General features: G+C 49.8%; 1 protein-coding gene across 3 annotated transcripts in view; it reads right to left on the reverse strand.

Moving 5' to 3' along the window:
• Positions 1–25,161, reverse strand: part of ST8SIA5 (ST8 alpha-N-acetyl-neuraminide alpha-2,8-sialyltransferase 5) — a 50,525-nt gene that overhangs the window by 23,452 nt on the left and 1,912 nt on the right. The window contains exon 2 of one of the 3 annotated variants that reach the window (XM_015249662.3): positions 7,441–7,548. The exons of the other annotated variants lie outside the window; for them this stretch is intronic. Within the exon in view, the coding sequence (XP_015105148.3) occupies positions 7,441–7,548 (108 nt within the window). The remainder of the gene's footprint in view (positions 1–7,440; positions 7,549–25,161) is intronic. 3 annotated transcript variants of the gene reach the window in all.

The raw sequence follows: 25,161 nt of genomic DNA on the forward strand, positions 1-25,161 counted from the left end.
CTCCATGAAAGTAAAGCAGGACAGGGGATGGGAGGATGCCTGGAAGGGCGACGGGAGGCCAAGGAGGGCTGCGGGGACAGCGGCAGCAGGGGGGGCGGGGAGGTGAGAGGGCTCGAGGTCAGAGAGGTGAGCAACGCTAGGTCAGGCTGGCCTTGTGGGCCACCCAATCCAGCAGAGCGTACAAGCAGGGGAATAACATGATGTGGTTTACAAGTTCCCTTCTAGCTGCTGTAGGGAGAACGGCTGTAAAGAGAGAGGAAACAGGGAGTCCGGAGACGACAACGGCAGCGTAAGAAGGTGGTGGGCTGCAAAGCGGGTGGGGAGGAGACAGACCAGGAAACAGACTAGGGGTAGGACCAGCAGGACAAGCTGATGGCAACATTTAGAAAGTGAAAGAGAAGAGACAGAAATCAACACCACATCTCAGGATCTTAGCTTGGACAACCAGTTGGATCATGGAGCCACTGAAGGAGGTGGAAATGATGGAGATGAATGGGTTTGGGTGTGAGTTCTCTGGCCATGTAAAGCTGGCTGTGACTCTCAGACACCCAAGAGGAGACAGGTTAGGAAGTCAAATACACACATCTGGAGCCCAGTACAGAGGTCAGGGCTGAAGATACACACCCCAGAGTCGAGGGATGAAGGCCTTGGTAAGATCCCCAGGACGAGAGCAAACAGAGGGGAGAAGGAAGAAGCCGGAGGGTAAGCCCGTGGGCAGCAACGACATCAGGCGGTGGCAGGAGAGAAGAAGCCAGCAATGGAGACTGGAAAGGAAGGCCTTGGGGAGGCAGGAAAATCGAGAGCTCTATAGCATGGACGACCAGAGCAGAGAGCATTTCCAGGACAGAAGCATCAGCTCCGTCTAATGCTAATGGGGGCCAAGGAAGAGAAACATGGGGAAAGCCCCACAGATCTAGCAACCAGGAGGTCATCAGTGACCTTGAGAAGAGCAGACTCAGGGATGCAGGGAGGCAGAAGTAGAAGATGCTGGAGGTGGAGACTTGGAAGGCTCAATGTGAAGGGGTGAGTGGGTGCAACGGGTTGAATGTGTGTCCTCCCCTAAATTCAGATGCTGAAATCCTAATCTCCAAGGTGATGGGATCGGGAGGTGGGGCCTTTGGGAGATAATTAGGTTATGGGGGTGGAGCCCCCAGGAGTGGGATTAGTGCCCTTATAAAAGGAGGCTCTGGAGAGCTCCCTCGCCCCTTCCATCAGGTGAGGACACAGTGGAGAGGTGGCAGTCTGTCACCTGGACGAGCATACTCATCAGCACCTGACCACACTGGGACCCTGCCCTTGGACTTCCAGCCTCCAGAACCATGAGAAATGAGTCTGATTTATAAATCTCCTGGTCTGTGGTATTTCGTTATCACCGCCCGCACAGACTAAGACAGTGAGTGTGTGGAGAGCTGGTCTCAGGTGAGGCAGAGAGAATGGGATTCTCTGACGTGGGGAGGAATGGCTGGAGGAGGCAGACAGACTTACGTGTTCTGTGAGGCTCCAAAGGATAAACCTAGGAGCCCCAGCTGAGCGTGGAGGCGGGAGGTTCTCAGTCTACCTGGGGAAGCCTGTGTGGTGGAGGACAGCCTCTTTGTGAGGCTCTGGGAGCCCCACTGCCCACTGTCCCAGCACGGTCTTCACGGCCGCTGAGGAAGGGGGCACAGGCTATGCATGGCTACACAGAGTGGACAACTGGACAGCCTCGGGCCTCACCTCTTAGAGGCCCCTACACTGACCCCCAGGTGGACACTGGTCCTCCCAGCCCGACCCCAGCCCCCATTTCCTTTCCATTCTCCCTCCTTTCTGAAGCATCCTGCCTTTGCTGAGTGACCGGTATAAAATTCTTGACAGTGGTCCAGGAGGCAGGAAGCATGGGAGCCGTGAAGAAGGAGAGAAGGCAAACGGGTGATGGTGGCTGAAGGGAGAACAGAGGGATGGGGAGCTGCCCTGGGATGAGGAGCGGTGAGGCCCACGATCACCCAGTGTGGAAACCAGGCCCCGAGGGAGCGCCTCCTGTCCAGCTGTGAGCCCACCCAGGGGACCCCACATGTGACCAAACATGGTGGGAGCTTCACAGAGGAGGAAACTGAGGCACAGAAAGGTTCATGCAAGTGGTTATGGGCCCAAAAGACTCAATCCAGACTCAACTAAGGGCCACAAAGCTCGGGGGCCAGCGGAGCTCATGGAACGACACCAACAAGCCCACTGCCACAGCAGCCTCCTGTGCCCTGCACCGGGGGCCCTCATGGCGTGTGTGGGAGGAAAGGGGGGAGCCGCGCCATCCTGGATGGAGCCCAAGAGCTCTGGCTACTTACTCATGTCCTTTTCCACAGAAGTGAAAACTGACCAGAAGGGCTTAGGCTACGCCAGCCCGCACCCACAACCCCACCCGTCTCAGCTGCCACCAGACCTCTAAGCCCACCATGCCACAGTCCTTCCCTTGGGCTAACCTTGCCAGCAAGGGCTCCTCTTCCAAATGCCAAATCCCCAGCAGCAAAGGGAGGGAAGCATTTTTCAGTGATAATCAGAAAAGCACTGAACATAGAGGCTGCGGTGGGGGAGGCAACGGAAGATGAAAAATGGGAACGAGATAGGAGAGGAGAGGATGAGAGACCCTGAATCGCCTACGGCGCTAATGGCAACAGTGAGGCCACGTGTGCACGTAATCACCTACTTAAATCAATATGGCCATTTTATTATAGTCTAAGAGCCAGGACTGAGGGCAGGCACAGACGGTGTGAGAGCACTTGGCAAGGACAGAGAAGGAGACCTGACCCAACCCTACCCCGGATGGTCTGTCCGCAGCCCAGAAACAAAACTCCCTCCGCCGCACGTGGCCCGTTAGCGCTGGGACTCGGAGCCACGCCGCACGGGGTGTGTTCCAGCGCCCCCGCCCATCGCCACCTGGAAGTGGGGACGCAGCACCTCATCTGCAAAATGGGGGCCATGACGGTACCCACCTCAGAGGTCTGAGGATCAAACGCAGTAATACATGTCAGGTGCCCAGCACCATGCCTGGCACCCGGGCAGTCCCCAGTAGCGCCTGGCCACGGGCACCACCCGTCCGCATCCGAGCCAAGTCTCGCCCCTCTGCGGAAGCGCCTTTGACTTCTGCACTAGGTAGGCGCTCAGAACACTCACCATCTGTATCACCCAGTTTGTTCCCTAATTATGCACTGCCTTGAAACAATCAGAGAACTCAATACGGCATAATAAAGAGCTCAGCTGAATTCAGTCAAGTTCTTTCCATCTCTGAAGCATGACAATTCCATATCCCACATTGTCCAGTATATGCTAGACCTCAACCCAGAGAGAAGGGCTCTGGCTTTTTTTTTTTAATTTTTTTCTTTTAGGGAAGGAAATGATTATGTTTTTACTAATTTTCTCTAACGGAGCTTCTGGGGATTGAACTCAGGACCTCATGCATGCTAAGCACGCATTTTACCATCAAGCTACCCCCAGCTCTGGCTTTGACGCTCACTCAGCCCGCTCTTCTGCTGAGCAAAGAGGCTCTTGGGTCACTGGCTTGAGGCCCCGTCTTTACTCCTGTGTTTGGTGCTACCCTTCCACGTGGAGAGTCCCCCGCACCCCAACCAGAAGCCCAGCAGCACAGGGGAACGCTGTCCCAGGGACAGGCTGCTCAGGCAGGAGGCAGTCTGGGCCAGCTCAGCCCTAGACTTCAGAGAGAAGTGTTTCTTGAGCTGTCTTTGTAAACTACCTCCTGCCATCACATCCCAGACCCGAAGGGCCAAGGCTGTGTGGAACCTGGGAGAAGGGGCCGATGAGGCCAGCCAGCCAGCCCATCTGTGGACGTGTGTGAAGCTGGAGAGTCCGGAGAGCCCTGAAGCTGCATGCACAGGCGGTCCAGCCCAGTTCTCCAGGGCGGGAGGCTCCTGGGGGATGGGGGATGCCCGAGCAAACACAGAGGGGCTCATGTGAACTTGCTGGAAGGTTCTCGGGTGTGTAATGATAGAAACAGCCCCTCCGTGCAGACACATCTCACAGAAGGTAGAGTTAAAGGGGCTATCGGGGAAGGCTTCAAGTAGGAGGCGGGGTGAGCAGTGGATACTGGCGGGAGGATAAGGACTTGGATGTGGAGCAGCATCCAGTTGGCAGAAGCTGAATGAGCCGTGGCTACAAGCCAGGCTGACAGCACCTGGGGGACCCCTGCCTCAGCTGCCCTCAGCCCCTGTGGCTGGGGAGCCTTTCTCTGGGATGTCTTGAGGCAGCGGAGGCGATGCTGCCTGCCCACTTCGCAGGACAGAGCCCACCACGGGTGCTGTGCCTCCCTTGCCCTCCAGGCGGCGGGGGGGGGGGGGGTCAAAGCAGTGAGTTGGTAGGAGAAGCGCTCCCGCCCCACATCCCCTGCCCAGCATGGACACTTCCAGAATTGCCAGGCTCGGTGGCAGGAGGAGGGGCGGTCAGTTACTGCAGAGGTCTATCACCCACCTCACTGCCATCCGTTTCTCTACATCCCCTCCCACTTCAGTCTCCCCTTTTCCAGCCTGCCACCCAGAAACCTCAGACTACCTTACTGCCTGCCCTTTTCAAGAGAAAACATTTGCTGATCATTCCATGCTGTGAATGAGTTTATGATTTCAAAGTGTTTCTCCGTCCCAGGGATTAATCTTCAAAGACAGAGCCAGGAGAAAAGAAGGCTTAATCCAAAGGAATAAATCTCTAAGGGACACTGACACTTAAGTTTGCTTTCTTACCAATAGTCTTTACTATGTCCCTGCTTAATTAATTAGGTTTACTTTTAATAGAGGTACTGGGGATTGAACTCAGGACCTTGTGCATGCTAAGCAGGCATTCCAACACTGAGCTGTATCCTCCCCGCCCTTAATTCATTCTCTTTTTCAGTTAACATTCACTGAGCAGGTGCCATCCTGGGCGCCGGAAATTCAAAGACGGAAAAAAAGCACACTCACCGTCTAGGTGGGGAGACAGAAACAACAACAACACACAATCTGAACATGATGAGAAGAGTCTCCAAAGACATTCCTGCTCATTCATAGCGCCCACTTCAACAGGAGCATTTGCTGATTAACCATTACTCCTACCTGCTCACTAAAGGACGCTAATTGGACGACACTTTTAGACCTAGCCTGAAATTAGCAAAGCTCCATGTCTGTGTATTTTATAACTCACACACTTTCCAATTCAGCCTGGACCTCCCCCAGCTCACGTCCAAAGACCTGACCACAGCCTTTATGAGCACCATCTAGCCTGGATTTTCTTTGTAGTCCCATTTGGAGTGTTCCAGACCGATCATTTATTTGCACTTTCTCCAAGTGGCTCCTGGCTGAATACACAATTATGAGTCATCGCTTTTTTGGCCCCTCTTTATCCTGTTATGTATGGTACCTCCTGACTTCCTTCCAACAGTGTTAATAATAAATGATGTCAAGTTGACCACACTTCAACACACCACACAGCTATAGATAGCAAAACATGGCGTGCGCTGAATTATTCAGTCAGTGAATAATACCACAAAGCTCACCCTGTATTCCAGGCACGGAGACCAGTCGGTTGGGATGATGCACTTTCATTCTGCAGAGCCCTTTCCATGTGTCATTAGGTCCTCCCCCAAGCCCTGTGCATCCGTTACCAGGAGGCGTCCTGACCATTTTAAAGATGGCAGCAGCTGCCCCCACGCCAAAGAAAAGACTCTCCAACATACAGGTCAGTTCTGATCACGTTATGCATTATTTCCCACGTGTGGGAAATACATGTTGTGTTTTCTCACATATGTGGGGATCTGAGTTGGAAGCGTTCCAGGAGCACATGGCAGGTGTGGTCAGCCCACTTATTCCTTGCCCAAGGGAGCTCTTGGTCAAATGGTGGCTCTTGGAAGGAAAGCAACTCAGGTGGTGGTGATGCTGCAGAAAGGGCCCCAGACAGAGGTCAGCGGGTCTCTGACCCTGAGGGCTCCCAGGAAGCAGGGAAGGGGAGGCTGGCCTGAGTCACCGAGAGAGGGAGACAGAATACAGGGAAAGGGAGACGAGAGGAAGGAAACAGGGACTGAGACGGAAGGGTGGACCAAGAAAGGGTGGCAGAAAGAAAGGCAGAGGAGGGAACAGGTAGGTCGAGAGAGGAAGAGAAACTAGTGAGAAAACTGCAGGAAAAGGATGAAGAGACAAAAGCTGCTGGCAGGACGAAAGTGAAAAAGAGATTTCATGCAGCGATCTCAGCCCCTGCCCAGGAGATCTGCCCAGAACGGCCCAGAATAGCCTCCCGGGGCCGGTCCTGTCTCACTCAGTTGATCAGCATTTTCTAGCCTAAACCTCTCAGTGGGCCCTTCAGGGAAACCTTCCCAGGGAGACAGACGCCTGCAGACTTACCTAGACCCCGTGCCACCCAAGTGGGCGGGTCACACCTCAGAAGGGCCGACACCGGAGACTCGACATACGGAACAGACAGCTCTGGACTTGTCACTCGCACTGGGTGACATCCCAGGGGCCAGGCGGCTGGCCAGGGCTCCCACTACACATATTTGGAAAGAACTGGGCTCCTAAAAAGCCAGAATAAGGCCCCGATCCCAGGCCACGGCCCGCGGCCACCCCCCGTGGCCACCCCCACACCCCAAGGCCTGTCTGTGGACCCCTCCCCCGCTGGCTTCTGACACTGGAGCCACATCTTTTCTTTTTCAAAGCACTGAACAAAATCACACATACTGAGGTCCCTGAAAAGCATCCTGCTTCTCTTCTGCGGGGTCAATTTGATGTTTTGGTGTCAAAATTAAGAGCAACGAAACTCATGCCTCCTTCCCAGGGAAATCGATCTGAGCGTAGCCTGTACTGAGAAACGCAAAATTAAGGACCAGAAAAACTTAGCCCCAGGAAACCCTTAGCTGGCAGGTCCCAGCCTTAGCCAGCCCCAAGGAGAGAGAGCATGCCGCCTTGTCCGAAAAAAATTCCCACAGTGCCTGCCCCCACCCCACCTCGGCCCCCCACAATGAGTGTGCCCCAGCTGAGAACATCCCATTTTCACCCGTTCTACAACTATTTCTTGAACTCCTACTCTTCACTATACTGAGTGCCCTTAATTACTGATTTTAGTTCCAAACACTACAGCAAATCAAGAAATATCCACGTGATGGTATGAGTGCCAAATCTCAGCACTGTATCTTGATGAAAGGTTCTTCCCCAGCCAAGGTCAGCCTCGCCTGTGGGCAGAGGAGGGGCGGCCTGCGCAGTGGGAATTCAGAGAAGCAGGGAGCCCACGGCCCTCACCCACCACCCTGATGCCACCTTCTACACACCCACATACATCTGCGGGCTGATACCCAAAACCCTTCCGGCAGGGATGGAATGGGCCACTGAGGGCAGCTTCTCTGAGGGCAGCTGCGGTGGGGGGACGGGGGCAGCGGGGGGCAGGGGCTGCGGGGTCACCCTGGGATGAACGTCCCCCTCCCTGGTCGTTAGCCGGGGTCTGTACCTGAAGCTGGTGTCACTGCCGCTCTGCACTGCTGGGTCATCCGTGACATTAAAGAGCCCCGTCCAATTGGCCAGCTGGTCGCCATTCTGCCAACCAAACTGGAGGCCTCTGGCAAGAGAACGAGGCAGTCGGTACTCACGCTCACGTGCTGGGTAAGCCTATCACCAGAGAAAACATTCTGGTGTGTGCCAAGTGACACATCGCCTTTAGTGGAGACGAGAGTGAGGTCCAACCAGAAGGAAGACGATAACAAACCAAGGCGCTCTCCAGTCTTCTCTGCTCATCTACATCAGTGCCCCTTTTCACCTTTGCCAGGGCGGGGTCACCCATCGTGCACGCAGGGAAACTGAGGCTTGGCGAGATCAAGGTCACTGAGCTCTCTGACCCCCTAGCTGGTGTTCCCTCAATTCCCACCTCTGGACACTCACACCGGAAGAGCTCTAGCTCGCCATCACTGCGCCGTCCTCCGAGGTCAGACACACGGCGACGTTTTAATGAGATCTAGTTTTCCATCACGTAAGGACACTCCTCCTGGTTTACAATGATGGACTCAACACACGTGGTTCTTTCCGCTCCCTCCCCGAAACCGGACTGAAATAGCAGCAAAGGCATAAATAAGGGTCGGAGCATGAGGAGGAGGCACAGAAGGGGGGCAGCGGGAACATTTTGGAAGATGAAAAGCAGATGGGTAATTAATTGCCTTAGACTAGAGAAGGTAGAATACTAATTGCCTGTAAGAAGAAAATCTATTCTCCAGGCACTACTCGGGAATTCGTGGTGCCAGGGGCCACTGAAGGTGGGACTGCAGGCAGGAGGATTGCTTTCGGTTTGTATGCAGAGCATCAGACACGCCCACCTCCACACACCCAAGCCCCCTTCCTTGAGCCCAAGCAGTCTGGGCCCTCCCTCTGCCCACCGTCAGATGTCAGGAGGCTTGCTCTCGGGGAAGCTGACCCAGAGAAACTGCACTGTCGTCCTCATACGTGGAGACACTAGACTGCAAACCACTGGGCTGACCTGAAAGTTGGCCTACTGAGCATGCCTGGTCCCAGCCACCCGACCCCATGGAGGGAAACTGACCAGCTCAAAAGAGGAAAAGGCGGGGGGCTGCCCCATCACCCAGGCACGGGCTTTCTCAACCTGTGGCCAGTGACACTTGGAGCTGCACGTTCCTTGTTGTGGGGCTGTCCTGTGCACCCAGGGTTTCACAGCACCCCTGGTCTCTCATCTCTGATGCCAGCCCCACCTCATCCCCCACCCCCTTGCTGTGATGACACAAAATGACCCAGCCATTGCCAAGTGTCCTCTGGGGGGAATCGCCCCAGGTGAGAACCACAGCCCACCACACACAGCTCCAGTGCACCGTCTAGAGACGGGCTTGCCCTTAAATGTGAGTGTTAAACGGCTGTTAAAGACCCCGGCAGGTTCAGTAGGCTTTAACTTGAAAGCAGACAATAAAACAAACAAAAATAAAACAATTAAACCCCTAAAAGTCCTTTAATTAAGTCCTTTTAATAAACAGCCTCTACGCTAAGGGAACGGGGCAGCGACAGCTGGTGAAGCCAGGGCCCACCCAGATCAGCCACTAGGGAGGTGAGGGGCCTCAGTGATGCCCCCACATCCCTGCAGGCCTCTACTCCCACCTTTCAAGTCAGGAGAACTGTCTCAATGTCTCCAAAGTTCTTGATTCGAAATGTCACCAGGCTGAGCTGTGTCCCCGTTGTAAAGTTCAGAAATATCTCCCGCCTGCGAGTCAGCCCCGTTTCTAGCCAGATGCTGGGCAGAGGAGGCCCTCGGGGCCCCGCAAGCAGAAGGCCAAATGCGAGGTGCTCGAGGAGGCTTTGTTGGTGACTCTGATGCTCTTCTGCTCTCCAGCCTCCAGGGCAGAGCGGAGCTCCCCCGGGAGAGGAAGCAGGCACCACTCACAGGACGGAGCCTGAAGCCACAGCAAAATGCCCGTCCAGTTCTTAGTGCATTTAAGGGACAGCAGAGTTCCACCTTGTCCTGGCTCAAGTCTTTATATGTTTATCTATCTATAATATAAACATTACATACTTATATAAATCTATCATCTATGTATTGATAAATATATTGTATACATCTATAATATAAATACATTTATTTATTTACTTACCTGTTTACTTTATTTGAAGGGGTTACAGTTCATTTCAAAGAGACATTACGAGGCAATATTGCAAGGTATTTCTCAGAGAGAATTTGGTGGTTTACTAGGAAGGGAAACAATTATTGAGCACTGACCATGAACCAGGCCCACTGCATACGGGATCTTGAGTCCAGCTACAGCCTAATGTGGGAAGTCTCATTATCTGCCCTCATAGTCGATGAAATGTGCAGCTCAGAGAGGTTTGGTAACTTGTCCAAGGCCACAAGGCTAACAAGCGGCCAACCCAAGATTTAAACGCGGTGCCTTTTGACTCTAAAAAACTTTCTTCCTAAAGGCCTATACCAGGCTGTCTAGAGGCCAAGAAAACAATCATATTTCCACCCAGGATTTTGCAAATTAGCTGGTTCACAAGCATATTCAAGCAATTCCCAGCCCAGCAGCCAGTTATGAAACTCACAGGCTTCTTAGAAAGAGTCTGGCCAGCGAGAGTCTCATCCACCAAGTACACGGAGGGTCAGCTGGCAGCACCGCCACTCCCCCACCTAGACTGGCCCCCGTGAGACCCCAGGCGTCCCTTCACAAGACAGTCCCTCCCAAGGCTGCAGAAGTAAGAGATCACTAAGAAAACATCAATTACAATACTTCAGCGGGACCTATGTCACAGAAAGATGTGCACAGTAAATTAAGTGAAAAATACAAGTGAAAAAGGGGGATATTCATTAAGAATCCCATTTTTGTGTGGTTTTAAAGCATAAAGCCAGTTATCTCTCAAAGGTGGGATTCAGGTTTATTCCTTCTTTCAGTTTAGAAACATCTGCTAATTTATCTCCAAAAAAACCTGATGGCATAATTTTCAAACCCAATATATTTTATACAGTAATTTAAATTCTGTTCCTGACCTAAGTATAGGAATTGTCCATTACTACCCAATGAAACACCAGTGAGAAAAAGGGGTGTGGAGATATGAAAAAGGATAACAAAGGAAAAAGAAGCTTTATTCACTCGTTCATTTATTCAGCAAACATCTGTTGAGCATCTACTATGTGCCATGAAAATATTGGCAAACAAGACAGAAAATATTAGCAGTCAAGTGCTTAAAAGGGTGCTCTATTTTGTCTGTCTATTTTATTTTATTTTTAATTTATTTCGAAAGGGAGGAAAAGATTTGAAATACATATGGTGGAATGGTAACATCTGTTAACATTGATAATTCTCAGTCATGGCTACATGGCTGTCACACTGCGGCCGAAACTCGAGAGCAAAGGCAACTCTGCGGGGAGGCAGACAGCGAATGGAATGAGTGAAGCGAGGGCAGCAGGACTGACAGTATCTGTCCCGCCTGCCCGGGTAGGTGCCCTGAGCCCCGGCCTGCTGCTGCCACCTGGGAACATGGGCCATGTGTTGCCACTTTGTTCATTTTTCCAAGAGATGCTACAAATGCATTAATTTCCCAATCTGTAAATGCTGTGCATACCAAATGCAACCTGGGGACCTCCACTGGCAACTCCTGACTTACATCCTCTTGCTCGACCCTGATCCTAGCCCTAAGGGGTAGACAGTGTGCAACAGCCATCAAGGCTGAGGAAACCAAGGCAGAGAAGGGGAAGTTACCTCTCAGCCAGCTGGAGGCAAAGCTGGGCCCGGGAGCCAGGAGTCCTGACTCCCAGGTCAGTCTTCTTGCCATCAAAGTGCTGGATCCTCTCCCAGGAGTCAGCCCAGCCTGGGTCCTCCATCCTGGGGGCTGGGTCAGTGACCCTCAGACCTGCTCGCCGTCACAAGAGGCACCCACAGAGGAAGCCCAGGGGAGGGTGGTTCCCGAGCCCTGCCTGTAACGGCTCTTTCCCTCCCCCTGGACCAAGCATGTATTAGGGATGCCAATGGCTGAGCCACTAGTATTACAAGATAACCCTGAGTCGGCTCTATCTGAGGGGAAAAAGAAAAGAAGAAAATCACTCACAAGGCATCAGGACCTAACTTTGGTGGGAGGGCAACCTACTGAATTTGTATTTGCCCTCCTCCATCCCAAGAAGGTAACTTGGCTTTTTCAACCTCTTACTTTAGGGCCATGTGGGTTGTGGGCGCTGAAAGCTTCCCAGCTCACTGAAGCAACTGTGTGAGGCCAACTCGGGACAGAGGGAGGGCCTTCAGGTCTGGGGACGGGCGGGTGGGTGGGAGTAGCGAGGCCATGGCTGAGCAGAAGACTCCTCGAGTCCAGGAGACCTACTATGGCGGTTTGGGGTTCTTCCCAACGTCCCCCTCCAAGTCACCAGGGCCTCAGAAAGACTCCTGCCTGGGGCACCTCAGGAGGCTGGACCCAGGGCTCCAGAAGCCTCCAGAAAGCAGAAAGTGGACTGGCCGAGGCCAGGGTGGCTTGGGGAGACCCCCCAACTATTTTGGTCCACACAAGCCTTCAGGAACCTCATATGACCTTGTAGGGGATGGAAGGAAGTCACCTTCATTAAAAGAAAATGAGGAAATGAACCATATCTTTCACATGCAAGCTGGTAAAAGAAAATGTCTAATCACCCTTCCATCATGAGTCAGCAGATCACTTATGTTGCACCTCAAAGCTAGCAGGATAGCTCTCCTTTATCCATTGTATATGTATAGATATCAAATATTTCTCTTATTATTCTGTATTTATTGAACAGCCGTGCCAGGCTGGGTGCTGGGGTCCCTCAGTGAACAAGGCCCCGCTCCAGTGACACAATTTGGACTAAGGAGACAGAAAAGCTAACAGGAGATGTAACAATGCGTCAGATGGTGAAAGGTGCTGTGAAAAAAACAATGGGCAGTAAGGAGGGCAGTAAGATGAGGGGTGAGGAGCTGCTTCACACAGGTGGTCATCTCTCTGAGAAGGTGACATCTGAGCAGGACATGAAGTAGGTGACAAGGGAGCAGGTGGACCTGGGAAAGATTGGCCCAGAAGAGGGCTGGCCCCGGCAGTGAGCGGCCTGAGGCATGAGTACCATGGCTTGTTCTGGGGCTGGCAGCAGGGGTCCAAGGCAGGTGGCCAGTGATGCAATTCAGAGAAGCAGAGCCACCTTTCTGTGGCCCCTCAAAGCCACCTGGGAAGGAGGTGACCAATGTTATCTTCTGAGCAAAGAACTCAGCTAGGCCCCCCAGGTGTCTGGAGGGGTTGGCCCTCCGGGGAGCCCAGATCACCTTCCCCCACCTCCAACAGTCCGCCATCCTCCCAGGTCCACAGAAGGCGCTGGGGTGGGTGGTCAGCAAGGCACCCTCAACAGAGGAGGTGCAGGACTTCCCCACCCAGATCAAAGCGGAAATGCCTGCCAGCTGGGGAGCCTTTACAGGGGGGTTAACGGGCATAATTACCAGTTTCCACGTACTCCCTTGCTCATCCTCAATCCTGACTCACCAGTGACTCACAATATTTCCCTGACGGTAATGCCCCCACTCCCCCGAGAAGCACCCCAGGAAAGCGAAGTGCATTCATTCCCCAGGATTTGCCTGGGGGGGCCTTTCATTTGGGGCAACAGAAAAGATGCTGTAGGTGGGAGTGTCCTGAGGGACAGGAAGGGGGGCTCCCCAGGCTGAACCCCCAGGCGGGAAAGGAGGAGGCTGGTAGAGCAAGTGGGGGGGCACTCGAGTGGGTGGGGGATCTGCAGGCGGGTAGCAGAGGGCTGGCCTCCTTGAAAGCCCCCAGGCCAGGGACCCCCAGTGCCAGTAAGCATCCTGGATTATAAGGTCGTCCATAGGCTGCAGAGGCCTCTGGTTAGGAGAGGCCGAGGGCGAGTCCAAGTACTGACAGTGCCAAGGTCCAGGAGGTGGGGGCACACACTGAGGCCCCAGCCATGGGCCACACAAGCTTCAGGCACAAGTCTGGGCCAACCTCGCCACCCGCCAGCTCCTGCACAACAGAGAGGCTGGGCTCCCCCAACCCCCAAACAGTCCTGCTCTGCAGCCTGGTGTTCTAGACCTCCACCAGAGTGGGCATCCTAGGCCATCCAAAAATGTCACACCCCTTCCAACTACCCTTGGTTAAATTTCTGGCCAACATTTATTTCAAGGGGGAGCCGCCCTGCAGAAGGAGTGTGGGGGTCATGGGGGTACACACACCAGCCTTCCAGCATCCTTGGCACTCAAGTCCCAAATGGCACACCACAGCGAGCATCCCTGATCTTAGACTTCCGGCCTCCAGAACTGTGTGACAGTGACATTCTGCTGTTTAAGCCTCCAGGCTGTGGTACTGTCAGCCTTTCACATCACCAGGTTCTGCATCCGCAGGTGGCTGCAGCCATGGATGTGGAATCCGTGGATATGGAGGGCTGACAGTAAGGGACCTGAGCATCTGTGGATTTTCGTACTTTTTCTCCCAATAACCCCAGCCCCCTGTCTGCATGGCATCCCACACACACCTCCTGGCCTACCTGCCTTATTTCCATCCCCCACAAGTCAAGGTCTCTGCAGGACCTGCAAGCCCCTCACAATGGGGCTGGCAAAGCCTGGCCTGTGCCGTTCTCCTAAAGGGCCAGCCCCATGACCCACATCATCAGAGCTGGGAGAGAGAAGAGCATCTCGGCCGGCCACTCATACCACGCAAGACTAAACCGAGACCAGAGAGGCCGTTGGCCTCAGAGCACCAGGAAATAAAGAGAAAGGAAAAAGCCCTTGGTGACTTCCACCACCTGCTCCTCCAGCCTCAGCACCCCAACCTGTCCCCCAGAGTCACCCCAAATCCAGCCTCAGAAGCCCACTAGTTCTCTGAAGCCTACATCAGGCCCCACCTGGCCACTCACCACCCTAATTGCCATCTCCTCTGAAACCTACAAGATGCCTAGTCTATGCCACAAAATTACGAATTTATTTATACAAGAGCTTATCTATTTTTCTTGTTTGCCTCTTTCAGTGCTCTGTAGTTCCTCGAGGACATGTAGCACACCTAATAATTCTTTAGTAAAATCTCCTCTCCCCCAGCACAAAGCTGAATGAATGTTTAATGGACACTGGCTATTAGGAAAAAGCTTTGGGATTCCCTTCCTGTGTATCATTCATCCAACGAATAATGTCAGGAACTGCGCCAGGTCCTGGGAACTCAGAGATGAATAGAATATCTCTTACAAGGGTCTTACAAGCTGTATGAAATTATATAAATTACTCATCCTCTCTGAGTATTAAATGAAGATGTATCTTCACTTAAATGAAGATGTGTCTGTTTAACAAGACTATTGTGAGGATTAAATGAAATTATCCTCACTTAGGATTATCTGCTTGGGTTACAGCCTGGCCCATGAATCCTTAATGAATGTTAATAATTCATATTATTCCCTGATGAATCCATCCCCTGCAGGTGTGTGTGTGGAGGGCGGGGTGGGGGGGGGGGGGTGTCCCACACATAGGGTTAAGAGCTAGAGTAGAGAATTATTGGAGAGGTTGTTACATGAGAAGTGAGTGGGCCTGGATAAGTTAAAGAGGAGAAATCAGATCCTCTAAGAGGTAAAAATTTTCTTGTAAAGTACAAATGTCAAAAAGGGAAAAAACGAGAAAGAGAGAGCGCGGCAAGGGTGAGGCGTGACAGGGCAGCACTGTGTCCCTGAGGGGCAGCTGGGGAAGGGACAGGAAGTAATTAATACCCCCATCTAGTGCTGGCCAGACCCCGAGAGCCCAGGGGCAGGCCTAGAGCGAGGCGAGCAAGGCATCCAGGGCACAAAATCCAGGGCGGCCCCGCCCTCCGGCTCGCGCAAGCGCAGGGCGGGCACCTCCTTAAACTCCGTCCCGGTGTCTGGCTTGCTTCCCACCAGTCCTGGCCCTACAGCGGGTGCTCCATCAAAACTTGCTCTGGGGCGGGGGTATAGCTCAGAGGTAGAGCACGTGATCGGGATGTGCAACGTCCTGGGTTCAATCTCGCGTGCTTCTCTTACACGGAGGGGGGCTGAAAACCCTGCCCTGACCATAGTTGTTCTGCTACTGTAGCACAGAGCCCGGGGGGCAGTCAGCTCAGCCCCTTCCTCCTCTCTAGGACGCCCTCCACCTCCACCCCGTTCCCAGAACCACCTGGGTAGATCCTCCGGTCCCCAAGGTCCCCATCTCCTCTGTCTCCGGGTGATGGAACAAAAGGCTTTAGCCCCGAGTAGAGGAGGAGCTGGATCAACGGGGAGAGCCATCGAAGGCCAAGGCGCACTTCAGATACAGCAGAGTCAGGCTGTACTTTCCTTGACCCAGTTTCACACACTCAAGTGTCAGGCCTGCACCAGCCCTATGCAGGCATCCCAGATCTGCACCCTGGAGGAGCAGAAGAGAGGAAGGCTGGAGGGAAGACAGAATATAGATGAGTCCTGTCTCCGCGAGGCAGGAAGAAGCAGCCCAGCGCGAAGCTGGGGACAGAATGTGGGTAAAGGACCAGAGTCAGTTCAGACGAGATGTGTGTGAAAGATCTTTGGCCGACAGGAGTGAAGTTCTCCTTTAAGACTGGGGCTTCCAGGTGATCCTTTTGGGGGTTTGCGAGGTGGGATGCGCCATCTGCGCTAAGGGGATGAGATATAGTGGGCTCTTCAAGTTTTTGGAAAAGTCCTTTTAATAAAAGTTTGAGAACTCTGTTCTTTAGGGAAAAAAAAAACAGCAGGGCTTCAGGCACAGGCTGATCATGCAGGTGAGACTTCTGTTTGGGGCGGGCGTAGAGGTGGAGACATTGAGGACTTCTATTTCTGGCAAAATGGCAAGCTGGACAACCCTCCGCTGCTGGTGCCCCTTCAGTAATGAAGGATTTCTTCCTGCCTGCTGCGGGTGCAGAGAGCTGACAGCCCCCAGCTCTCAGTCCCTTCTGGGAATTGCCTCGTGTGAGGAGAGCCAATCTGGCCAAGACCACAACCTCTTCCAGAGGCAGCCACATCCAGTGACTGAAAATTCAACCCAGAGGTACAAAGGCCCAGCCTTCTCACCCTGAGGAGGCCTCAACTCAGGCAGCTCTCCTGAGCTCCCCACAGGGTGGCGAAGGCCTCCTCTGGGGCTGCATTTCAGCTCAGTTTCTCCCTCTGCTCAATCCCACCCTTTTCCCTTCTGCAGGTGTTGACCTCAAGAACACTTCTGAATAAACATCCAATATTCTAATCTCTGGCGAAGAGTCTGCTTTCCAGAGAATCCAATCTATAACATCTCCCACTATAAAACACTAGAATATGACTGAAATATGTATAATAATTCAAAAAGATACATGCACCCTGATGATCATAGAAGCACTGTTTACAATAGCCAAGACATGGAAATGACCTAAATGTCCATCGACAGATGACTAGATAAAGAAATCGTGGTATGTTTATACAATGGAATACCACTCAGCCATAAAAAAATAATAAAATAATGCCATTTGCAGCAACATGGATGGACCTGGAGATTGTCATATGATGTGAAATCAGCCAGAAAGAGAAAGAAAAATACCATATGATGTCACTTACACATGGAATCTTAAAAAAAGAAGAAAAAAACACACAAATTAACTTACTTGCAAAGCAGGAACAGACTCACAGACATAGAAAACAAACTTATCACTACCAGGGGAGAAAGAGAGTGAAAAGAGATAAATTGGGAGTTCAAGATTTGCAGATAGTAACTACTATATATAAAATAGATAAACAAGTTTATACTGTGTAGCACAGGGAACTATATGCAATATCTTATCATAACCTATAACAAAAATGAATGTGAAAAGGAATACATGTATGTACATGTATGACTGAGACATTATGCCGTACATCAGAAATTATACAACATTGTAAACTGACTATATTTCAATAATTACAAAAAAGAAAAAGAAACCAACAACAAAAGAAGCAAAGCGCAAAGCTGATCATTTAATAAAGATCATTAAGAAACAGAAAAAGAAATAAACGATGTCAGGAATTAAAGAGGCCAAAACTTGAGATATAAAAGAATACTATAAACTTTGTGCAAATAAATAAATCTGAAATTTAAAAATTTGGGGAAAATATAATTTACAAAAAATTGATTGAAGAAATAGAAAAACCTAAATAGGCTCGAACCATTAAAAAACAGAATTAGTAATTTAAAGTCTTTCCACAAGGAAACCATTAAGTGCAGATGGCTGTACATGTGAATTCTACCAAACTTTCAAAAACATAGATGTCAAACTTGCATAAAGGCATTCCAGAGAATAGATAAAGAGGAACCATTCATAACTCATTTTACAAGACTGGTTTTAAAACTAGACAAAGACAGCATTAAAAAAAGAAAACTACATGCCAATATCATTCAAGAACATGATATACAACATTCTAAATTAAAGTATTGGTCAACAAAATCCCACATCATAAAACACAAACAATGTACCATGAACAAGCTGGGTTTACCTCTCAAATTAAAAGTTTAACATCTATTAATGTAATTTCCCACATCAAAGGAGTAAAGGAAAAAAGCGCATACCATACAACAGATGTAGAAAAAGTATCTGATTAAAATTAATATCCAAACACAATAAAAGAAACAAAAACCAAGCAAAACTTTTTAGCACACTCCACATGGGAATCTTCTTTACCTATTAGAAGATATCTACAAAAAAAAACAAAAACAACAGAACCAAGGACTCAGTGGTGACACTTTACCATCATTCCCTTTAAAATCAGGATTAATGACACTGTATACAAAAATTCATTCACAATGGATCATAGACCTCAACTTAAGAGCTAAAACAATAAAACACTTAGAAGAAAACATAGGGGTAAATCTTTGTGACATTGGATATTGGACACAGGCAATCGTTTCTTAGATATGATACCTAAAAGTAGACGAACTGGAGTTCATCAGAATTAAAAACTTTCAGGCCACAAAGGACATCATCAAGAAAGCGAACAACCTATAAAACAAGAGAATTTTTTTCAAATCACGTATCTGACAAGGGACTTATATTGGAATCTATAAAGAATGCAACTCAATAATGAAAAGACAAGTTATCCAATTTAAAAATGGGCAAAGAATCTGAACAGACATTCCTCCAAGGAATGTATACAAATGGCTAATAATAAGCACATGAAAGGATACCCCACATCCCTAGCCAGCAGGGAAATCCAGTATTTAACCCACAATGAAATATCCCTTCAAAACCACTGAGATGACTATGATCAAAAAGATGAGTGTTTCCAAGTATGTAGTGAAACTGGAATCCTCATACACTGCTGGAGGGCATGCAAAATGGTGTAACCGCTTTGGAAAACAGTCTGGCAATTCCTCAAATGGTCAAATATAGAATTATCATGTTGGAACCAAGTAGGACCCTACTGTCATCAGTAACCACATGGTATTTGTAATTGCTTAACTGTATTTTGTAATAGAAAAGAACAACTCTGATTCCGTATTAGATCACTTTCTTTGATCTTCCTGTGCTGTTTCCTAGGCTTAGTCTTGCTGGTTCTGCACCTTTTGTAAAAGAATGTTGCCTGCAGCCTGAAATAGACAGGAGAGCCCATTCTCAAGGCTCTGCCCTTTAAGGATATTAACACTTTTCCATTCATATAAAGGTAACAAGTTGCAGAATAGAAGATAACATTTGTTTTGTTGGAGATTTACAGGGACACCATGATCTGACCCAGGTGGACAGCTGCAAGAACAAAGGATTCCAAGAACAAAGGATTCCTACACCAAGAAATTTGCAACAACCAAGCATACCCGCTCCCCTTTTTAGTATAGAAGGAGCCTGAATTCTGAACTGGGGGAGATGGTCCTCTGGGACATCAGTCTGCCATCTACTCAGTCTTCTGACTTTCCGAATCGTCGCTCTTCCTTGCCCCAACATCTTATCTCCCGAGTTACTACTGGCTTGTCATGTGGTGAGCAGAATGAGTTTGGACTTGGTAACAATTTAAAGGGTTTTTCTGCTTTTGCTGACCAGGACTGGGCTGGAAAGGAAGGGGGAACTAGGGTGCTGCCCATCCCCCTCATTTTGCTCCCAACACCTCAGAGACAGCCTTTGGGTGTTTTGTGCATCTTGTTCCTAACTCACCCCAACTGGGCGTGTCTGCAGTTATTTTTAGCCCCTCATGGTTTCTTTGTGTTCTTTTGTCCTTGCCCCTGCAGAAACTGCAGCAAGAGGTCTCAGGCCTCAGCCTGCCTAACATGCCAGAAGCATCCATCAACCTGACTTTAAACTACACGAGTGTTTCTCTAAAGCACTTTTCCGCAGACCCCTTTCCTGAACACCTTTGTTCGAGGCACAGGAATATTAGAAAAGAGTTCCAAAGCTGGAGGTGAACATCCTACCCAGCAGAAGAGAAGGGACTGCTGCATCCACAAACACAAGGACAACTTTGCAACACATTGTTACCTTGTACTTGATCTCTATGGAAACCAGTGCCACCCCTTAAACTCTTAGTATAAACCCCCTACCTTCTCTCCCCAGCAGGCTCACAGTCTTGGAGGCATTAGCCCACTTGACTTCCTTTGCCTGACAAAGAAATACAGCTGCCTTTTTTACTTCCTCCAGAACTCTGTCGAGCCTCAACTTGCTAAATGGGGTACAGAGGCCGAGTTTTGGCAATAATGTGACCCAACAATTCCACTTGTAGGTATACACTCAAGAGAAATGAAAACACATGTCCACACAAAACCTTGTACACAAATGCTCATAGCAGCCTTATTCATAATAGCAAAAATGTGGAGAGAACCCAAATTCCATCATTAGCGGATAAACAAAATGTGGTATGTCCATAAATAGAGTTACTATTCGTCAGTAAAAAAAAAAATGAAGCACTTAACACATGCCACAACATGGATGAACCTTGGAAACATTATGGCTAGTGAGAGTTACCAGTCACACAGGGCCACATATTGTATGTTTCTATTTATATGAAATGAAATGTCCAGAAAATACAGATCTATAGAGACAGAAGATAGATTAGTGTACATTTATTCATTCTTAGAGCTGGGAGGAATCAGGCTACGGGGGGTGATGACTAAGGGGTACAGGGTTTGCTTTGGGTGGTAAGGAAAATGTTCCAACACTGACTGTGATCATGAATGCACAACTGTGAGTGTACGAAAAGCCACTTAATTGTACACTTCCAATGGGTGAATTTTATGAACTTACAGATGGGTAGATTTTATGAATATATTTCAATAAAGCTGTTCTGTAAAAAAAAAAAAAAAGTTAAGAAAAGAAAAAAAAAAACCACAGGATTAAGGCCAGGATATTCACCGTGACAATATTATTGATACCCAAGGTCCTAGCCAGCACAGTAAGATAATAAATTAAGATACAAGGGTTGTAATGCAAGGGGGAAAAAAAGGTCTACATAGAAACCCCAGAAGACTCAACAGATAAATGATTATTACGTGTTGATTATTATTATTATCCTCCAGATTGCTGATTATAAAAAATCAAGATACAAAAGAAAAAAAATCAAATTTCTGTATACTAGCTATGAATAGTTAGAAAATATTTTTTAAAGATACTTTTTTAAAATTAGGCAGCTAGAGATAAATCTTTTAAAATGTTTAAACTCTTTATGGAGAATTACAAAGTTCTACTCAGAGACTTAAAGGAGGACATTCAAGGCCCTTGCCTCTCTGGTCATCCTCTGCGATTAAGTTTAAATGGCAGATTGAGACCAGATCACACAATGTCCTTTCTACCTTAAAAAAAAAATTGCCCTTTCCCTTCCCCTCTGTTAAAGTACAAGTAATCGAAGTCCTTAACACTCGAGAGATAGGAGTTTACATGCAGATTTTAGCACAAAGGGGATCTGGAGCAGTGGAGGGCTTAAAAGGAAGAGGGGACAATTTCCATGGCCCACATTCTAGCAAATCTTTGTTTTTGACCCTGTCCCCAATCCTCCCCCAAAATCGCCCTTGCCTCTACTGCCAAACCCAGGTAGGCCCTTTCTTACCTGATCCCTCTGCAGGGCAAGTCACAGGTGCCCGCTCAGCCTGGCACCCTCATCCCTCGGTTCCCTTAACACCTTCCTCTCCTCACTCCCTCCACCTCTCTGCAGCCTCAGCCTCCAGGCCAGCTCTCCTCTCCCCAGCCCTTGGGAGCAGGTACCCCTCAAGGCTCCCCTTGGTGCCCCTGCCCATCACCCATTCACTCTGCTCTCTCCTGGGTGATTTCATCCATCACATGGGCCAGTGGTTTTCTAACCAAGGGTTTCAACCAATAGGTTATAAAATCAATTTAGTGTCTTGCCCCAGAACTTCTTTTAAAATGTATTATGTTAAAATATATATAACATAAAATTTACCATTTTAACCATTTTTAAATGTACAGTTCAGTGATACTAAGCACAGCCACATTACTGCGCAATCACCATCATCATCGTCTAAGACTTTTTCATCTTCCCAAACTGAAACTCTGTACCCATTAAACACTTACTCCCTGTTTCTCCACCCTGCAGCCCCTGACAACCTTCTACTTTCTGTCTCTGAATTCGATTCCTCATATAAGTGGAACCATACAATATTAGTCCTTTTGTGACTGGCTTACTTCACTTAGCATAATGTCTTCATGTTGTAGCACGCATCAGAATTTCCTTCCTTTCTAAGGCTGAATTTATTTTTTAAATAAAAGGAAACACTTTCTTTATTGAAGTAGAATAGAAAATATTAAAGTGAATTTCTCATAATAAGGCCAAATATTGTATCACAAATTGTTTCAGACGGATGTGTACGTGAGTGTGTTCTGGATCCATGGGTATAACATGTTTCTTACAGTGAACAACAATCATCAAAGCCAGAAAAACACTGATGCTTCGATGCTCGGTGACTCCAGAATCTCCATTGTTCATCAGGCTCTTGTCCCCTCACAGTCCCGAGCTCCCTTCCATCAAGCTGCGGGATCGCTCCAAGGGGATTGCCGCAAGCGGATCTCCAAGTGTCTGAGCAGATCTAGACTCCAACTTGTTAGCCTCTTGCCTCCGTACGTGCTCCTCCTCACAGATTCCCCACTTAGGGCTCCATGATCCAGCCCTGCCTGCCTCACCCCGCCCCAGTTGTAATACACGAATTATGATGAATTACTCAAGTCTCCCCTGAACTTTTCAACCATCGTTCAAGCCAGGTTTCATCCCCTCTCCTTTCCACCTCCGCCTGTTCTTATGGCTCATTCCCCTTTCCTTAAAACCCCCTTCAAATGCTTCCATGCACCTTGAAGACATCCTGATTCGCTATGGCTCCCTCCTCCGTGGAGTCCCCTGTCCACACCTCCAGGCGCCTTATGTGTGTGTTACGTGCCTTTCTGTCTCCCCCATAGACGGTAAGCTCCCAGGGACCCTGGGCTGGGTCTTCTTGCACAGCACTGTGGTGTTGAGCGTGTAGAAAATCTTCCTTAAGTATTTGTTCAATCAAGAACAGACAAAGAAGCCAAGAAACATCGAGGGGAAGCTGCACAGCTTCGTTTCCTGCCTTTCCTCCTAATCCACATTCTCCAGGAGAGATCCTGAGACCACAAAGTCACCTGCACTGCCCCCCTTTCCTCTCTCCTCCTCCCCTGGGGCTCCCCTCCAACTCCCGTTCCTGGAAGTGCCTATTAAACCTCACAGGGAGAAGCCAGGAGCCAAAGAAAGAACACACACTGACTCTCGCCCCCACCTCTTTGTGGTGTGATCTGCCCCTGGTGCTCCCTGGAACAACTGGCCTTCTTTGTGCCTCTGAGCGCTTTGTGTCATGTCAGACAATGAAGGCTTTGCTGAATACATTCACCCCACTCAGCACAGAAGCAATGACCGGCCACCTGCGTGAACCCCTGGCTCCAAAGTGGATCTGCCCCCAGAGCCATGCTCTCCTCACTTTTGACCAGGCTGTGACAACAGCCTCCCACCCTCTCCCCTTCTCTAACCCTTCCTTATAAGGTGCAGGCAGCCATCCAGCCTAGTGGCTTTTATCACGTCGCCACTCTACTCAAGGACCACATGTGGCTCCCTATGGCCTAATGAACCAAGTTCAAACTGTCCTTCTCAATCCACAGAGCACTTCACTGAAGCCACTGACCCAATATTACATCTGTCCCCTCCTTCCCTACACAACTCCTTACCAGTGGGGTCCATGTCTTCCCTGTATCTCCTGCAATTACTACCCCTGGTCTGTGCACACACACACCACTTTCAATCATTTCTTCGTCAGCCAGTATTTTGAGAACTTCCTATGTGCCAGGTACCATAGTTGGCACTAAGGGTACAGCTGAGGACAAAACCAAGTGAAATGAAGATTTCAGTCTACAGCAGGGTTTCTCCCCCTCAGCATTGCTGACACATGGGGCTAGATAAGGCTTTTTTTCTGGGGACAGGCCATGCATCAGAGCATCTTTAGCCGCATCTCTGGCCTCTTCCTGCAAGATGCCAGATACTCTTCTCTCCCCACTGCGACAACCAAGAGTATTTCCAGACATTGCCTGGGGGGCAACGCTGCCCTCGATTGAGAACCACAGGCCTAGAGCTGCCCAGAGAGCTTGTTACAAATCATCTGGGGAGCTGGTTAAAAAGGCAGATGATGGGCGGAGGGTATAGCTCAGTGGTAGAGCGCATGCTAAACATGCTCAAGGTCCTGGGTTCAATCCCCAGTACCTTTCTTATATAAGTAAATAAATAAACAAACCTAATTACCTAACCCCCAAAAAAGATCCCCAAAAAAGGAATCACTTTTTAGAAAAAGGCAGGGGACTGGATCCCACCCCAGGGAGGGGCCCAGGAATCTGCATTTTAATGGTCAGGCAGGTGATTCGGATGCAAGCTGTTCCAAGACGTGTGTTGGAGGAATGCTTAAGTGTCAAGTGTTTCTAGACAGGAGACAGACCAACAATGACATCAAGTCAATTCATCACAATTATGAAATGTGCAAGAAACAAGACAGGTGAACAGATGCTGTCTGTGCACCAATCTAGCAGCCCCGACCTGGTTCAGGGTCAGGGCGGCCTCCACGAACAACTAACCAATGGTCAAGCTACGTGCCACAGCACAGTCAGGGTTAGCCTGGGAGAGGGGAGAGGAGGTGATGCCCTATCTCTGCGCCTTTGCTCCTGCCCTCCTCAGTCCTGATTGGGCACTTCCTCTCCACCTGCCCAATCATCTCCTTCCTTCACCGGCCCACTCAGGTTCCACCTCCTCCAGGCAGCCTTCCTTAACAACTCCAGCCCAGAATTGCCTGCCTCCTCAAACATTTTAATACTCACTTCCTATCTCATTGGTAGCCATTTTGCTTCCCCAAGTAGACTTCAAGCCCCCTGAACCCCAGGACCACATACATTATCTTCTTTAAAGACCCCACAGCCCCCATCCAGCATTGGATATGTGCAAGCTTTGTTTGCTTAATTGGATTAGCCCAGTCCCTGGAGTGAGGCCTGCAAGGTGGCCTCTGAGACTTAGTGGGTCAGGGTCTCTGTGTGCAAGCTGCCCTCGGCCTGAGGTGAGAGACCGCTATGCCTGCTGACCTCGGGGCAGCCGGCCCATCCACCCAAGTTCAGGGACGGCTTGGCACGGCCAGTAGTTAGAAGCTGAGATGCCGCTGGCCACGGGTACGGGTAGTCTCCCACTGTTGACCAGGCAGCCGGGATCCCGGCAGCCCCAGCAGCTCTGGGTAGGTGCCAGCAGGGGGCAGGAACCCAGAGCCACCCTGCTGAGGAGCAAGAGCAGCGGGCGGAGGCC

Source organism: Vicugna pacos, chromosome 30 (genome assembly GCF_048564905.1).
Source record: "Vicugna pacos chromosome 30, VicPac4, whole genome shotgun sequence".
NCBI lineage: Eukaryota > Metazoa > Chordata > Mammalia > Artiodactyla > Camelidae > Vicugna > Vicugna pacos.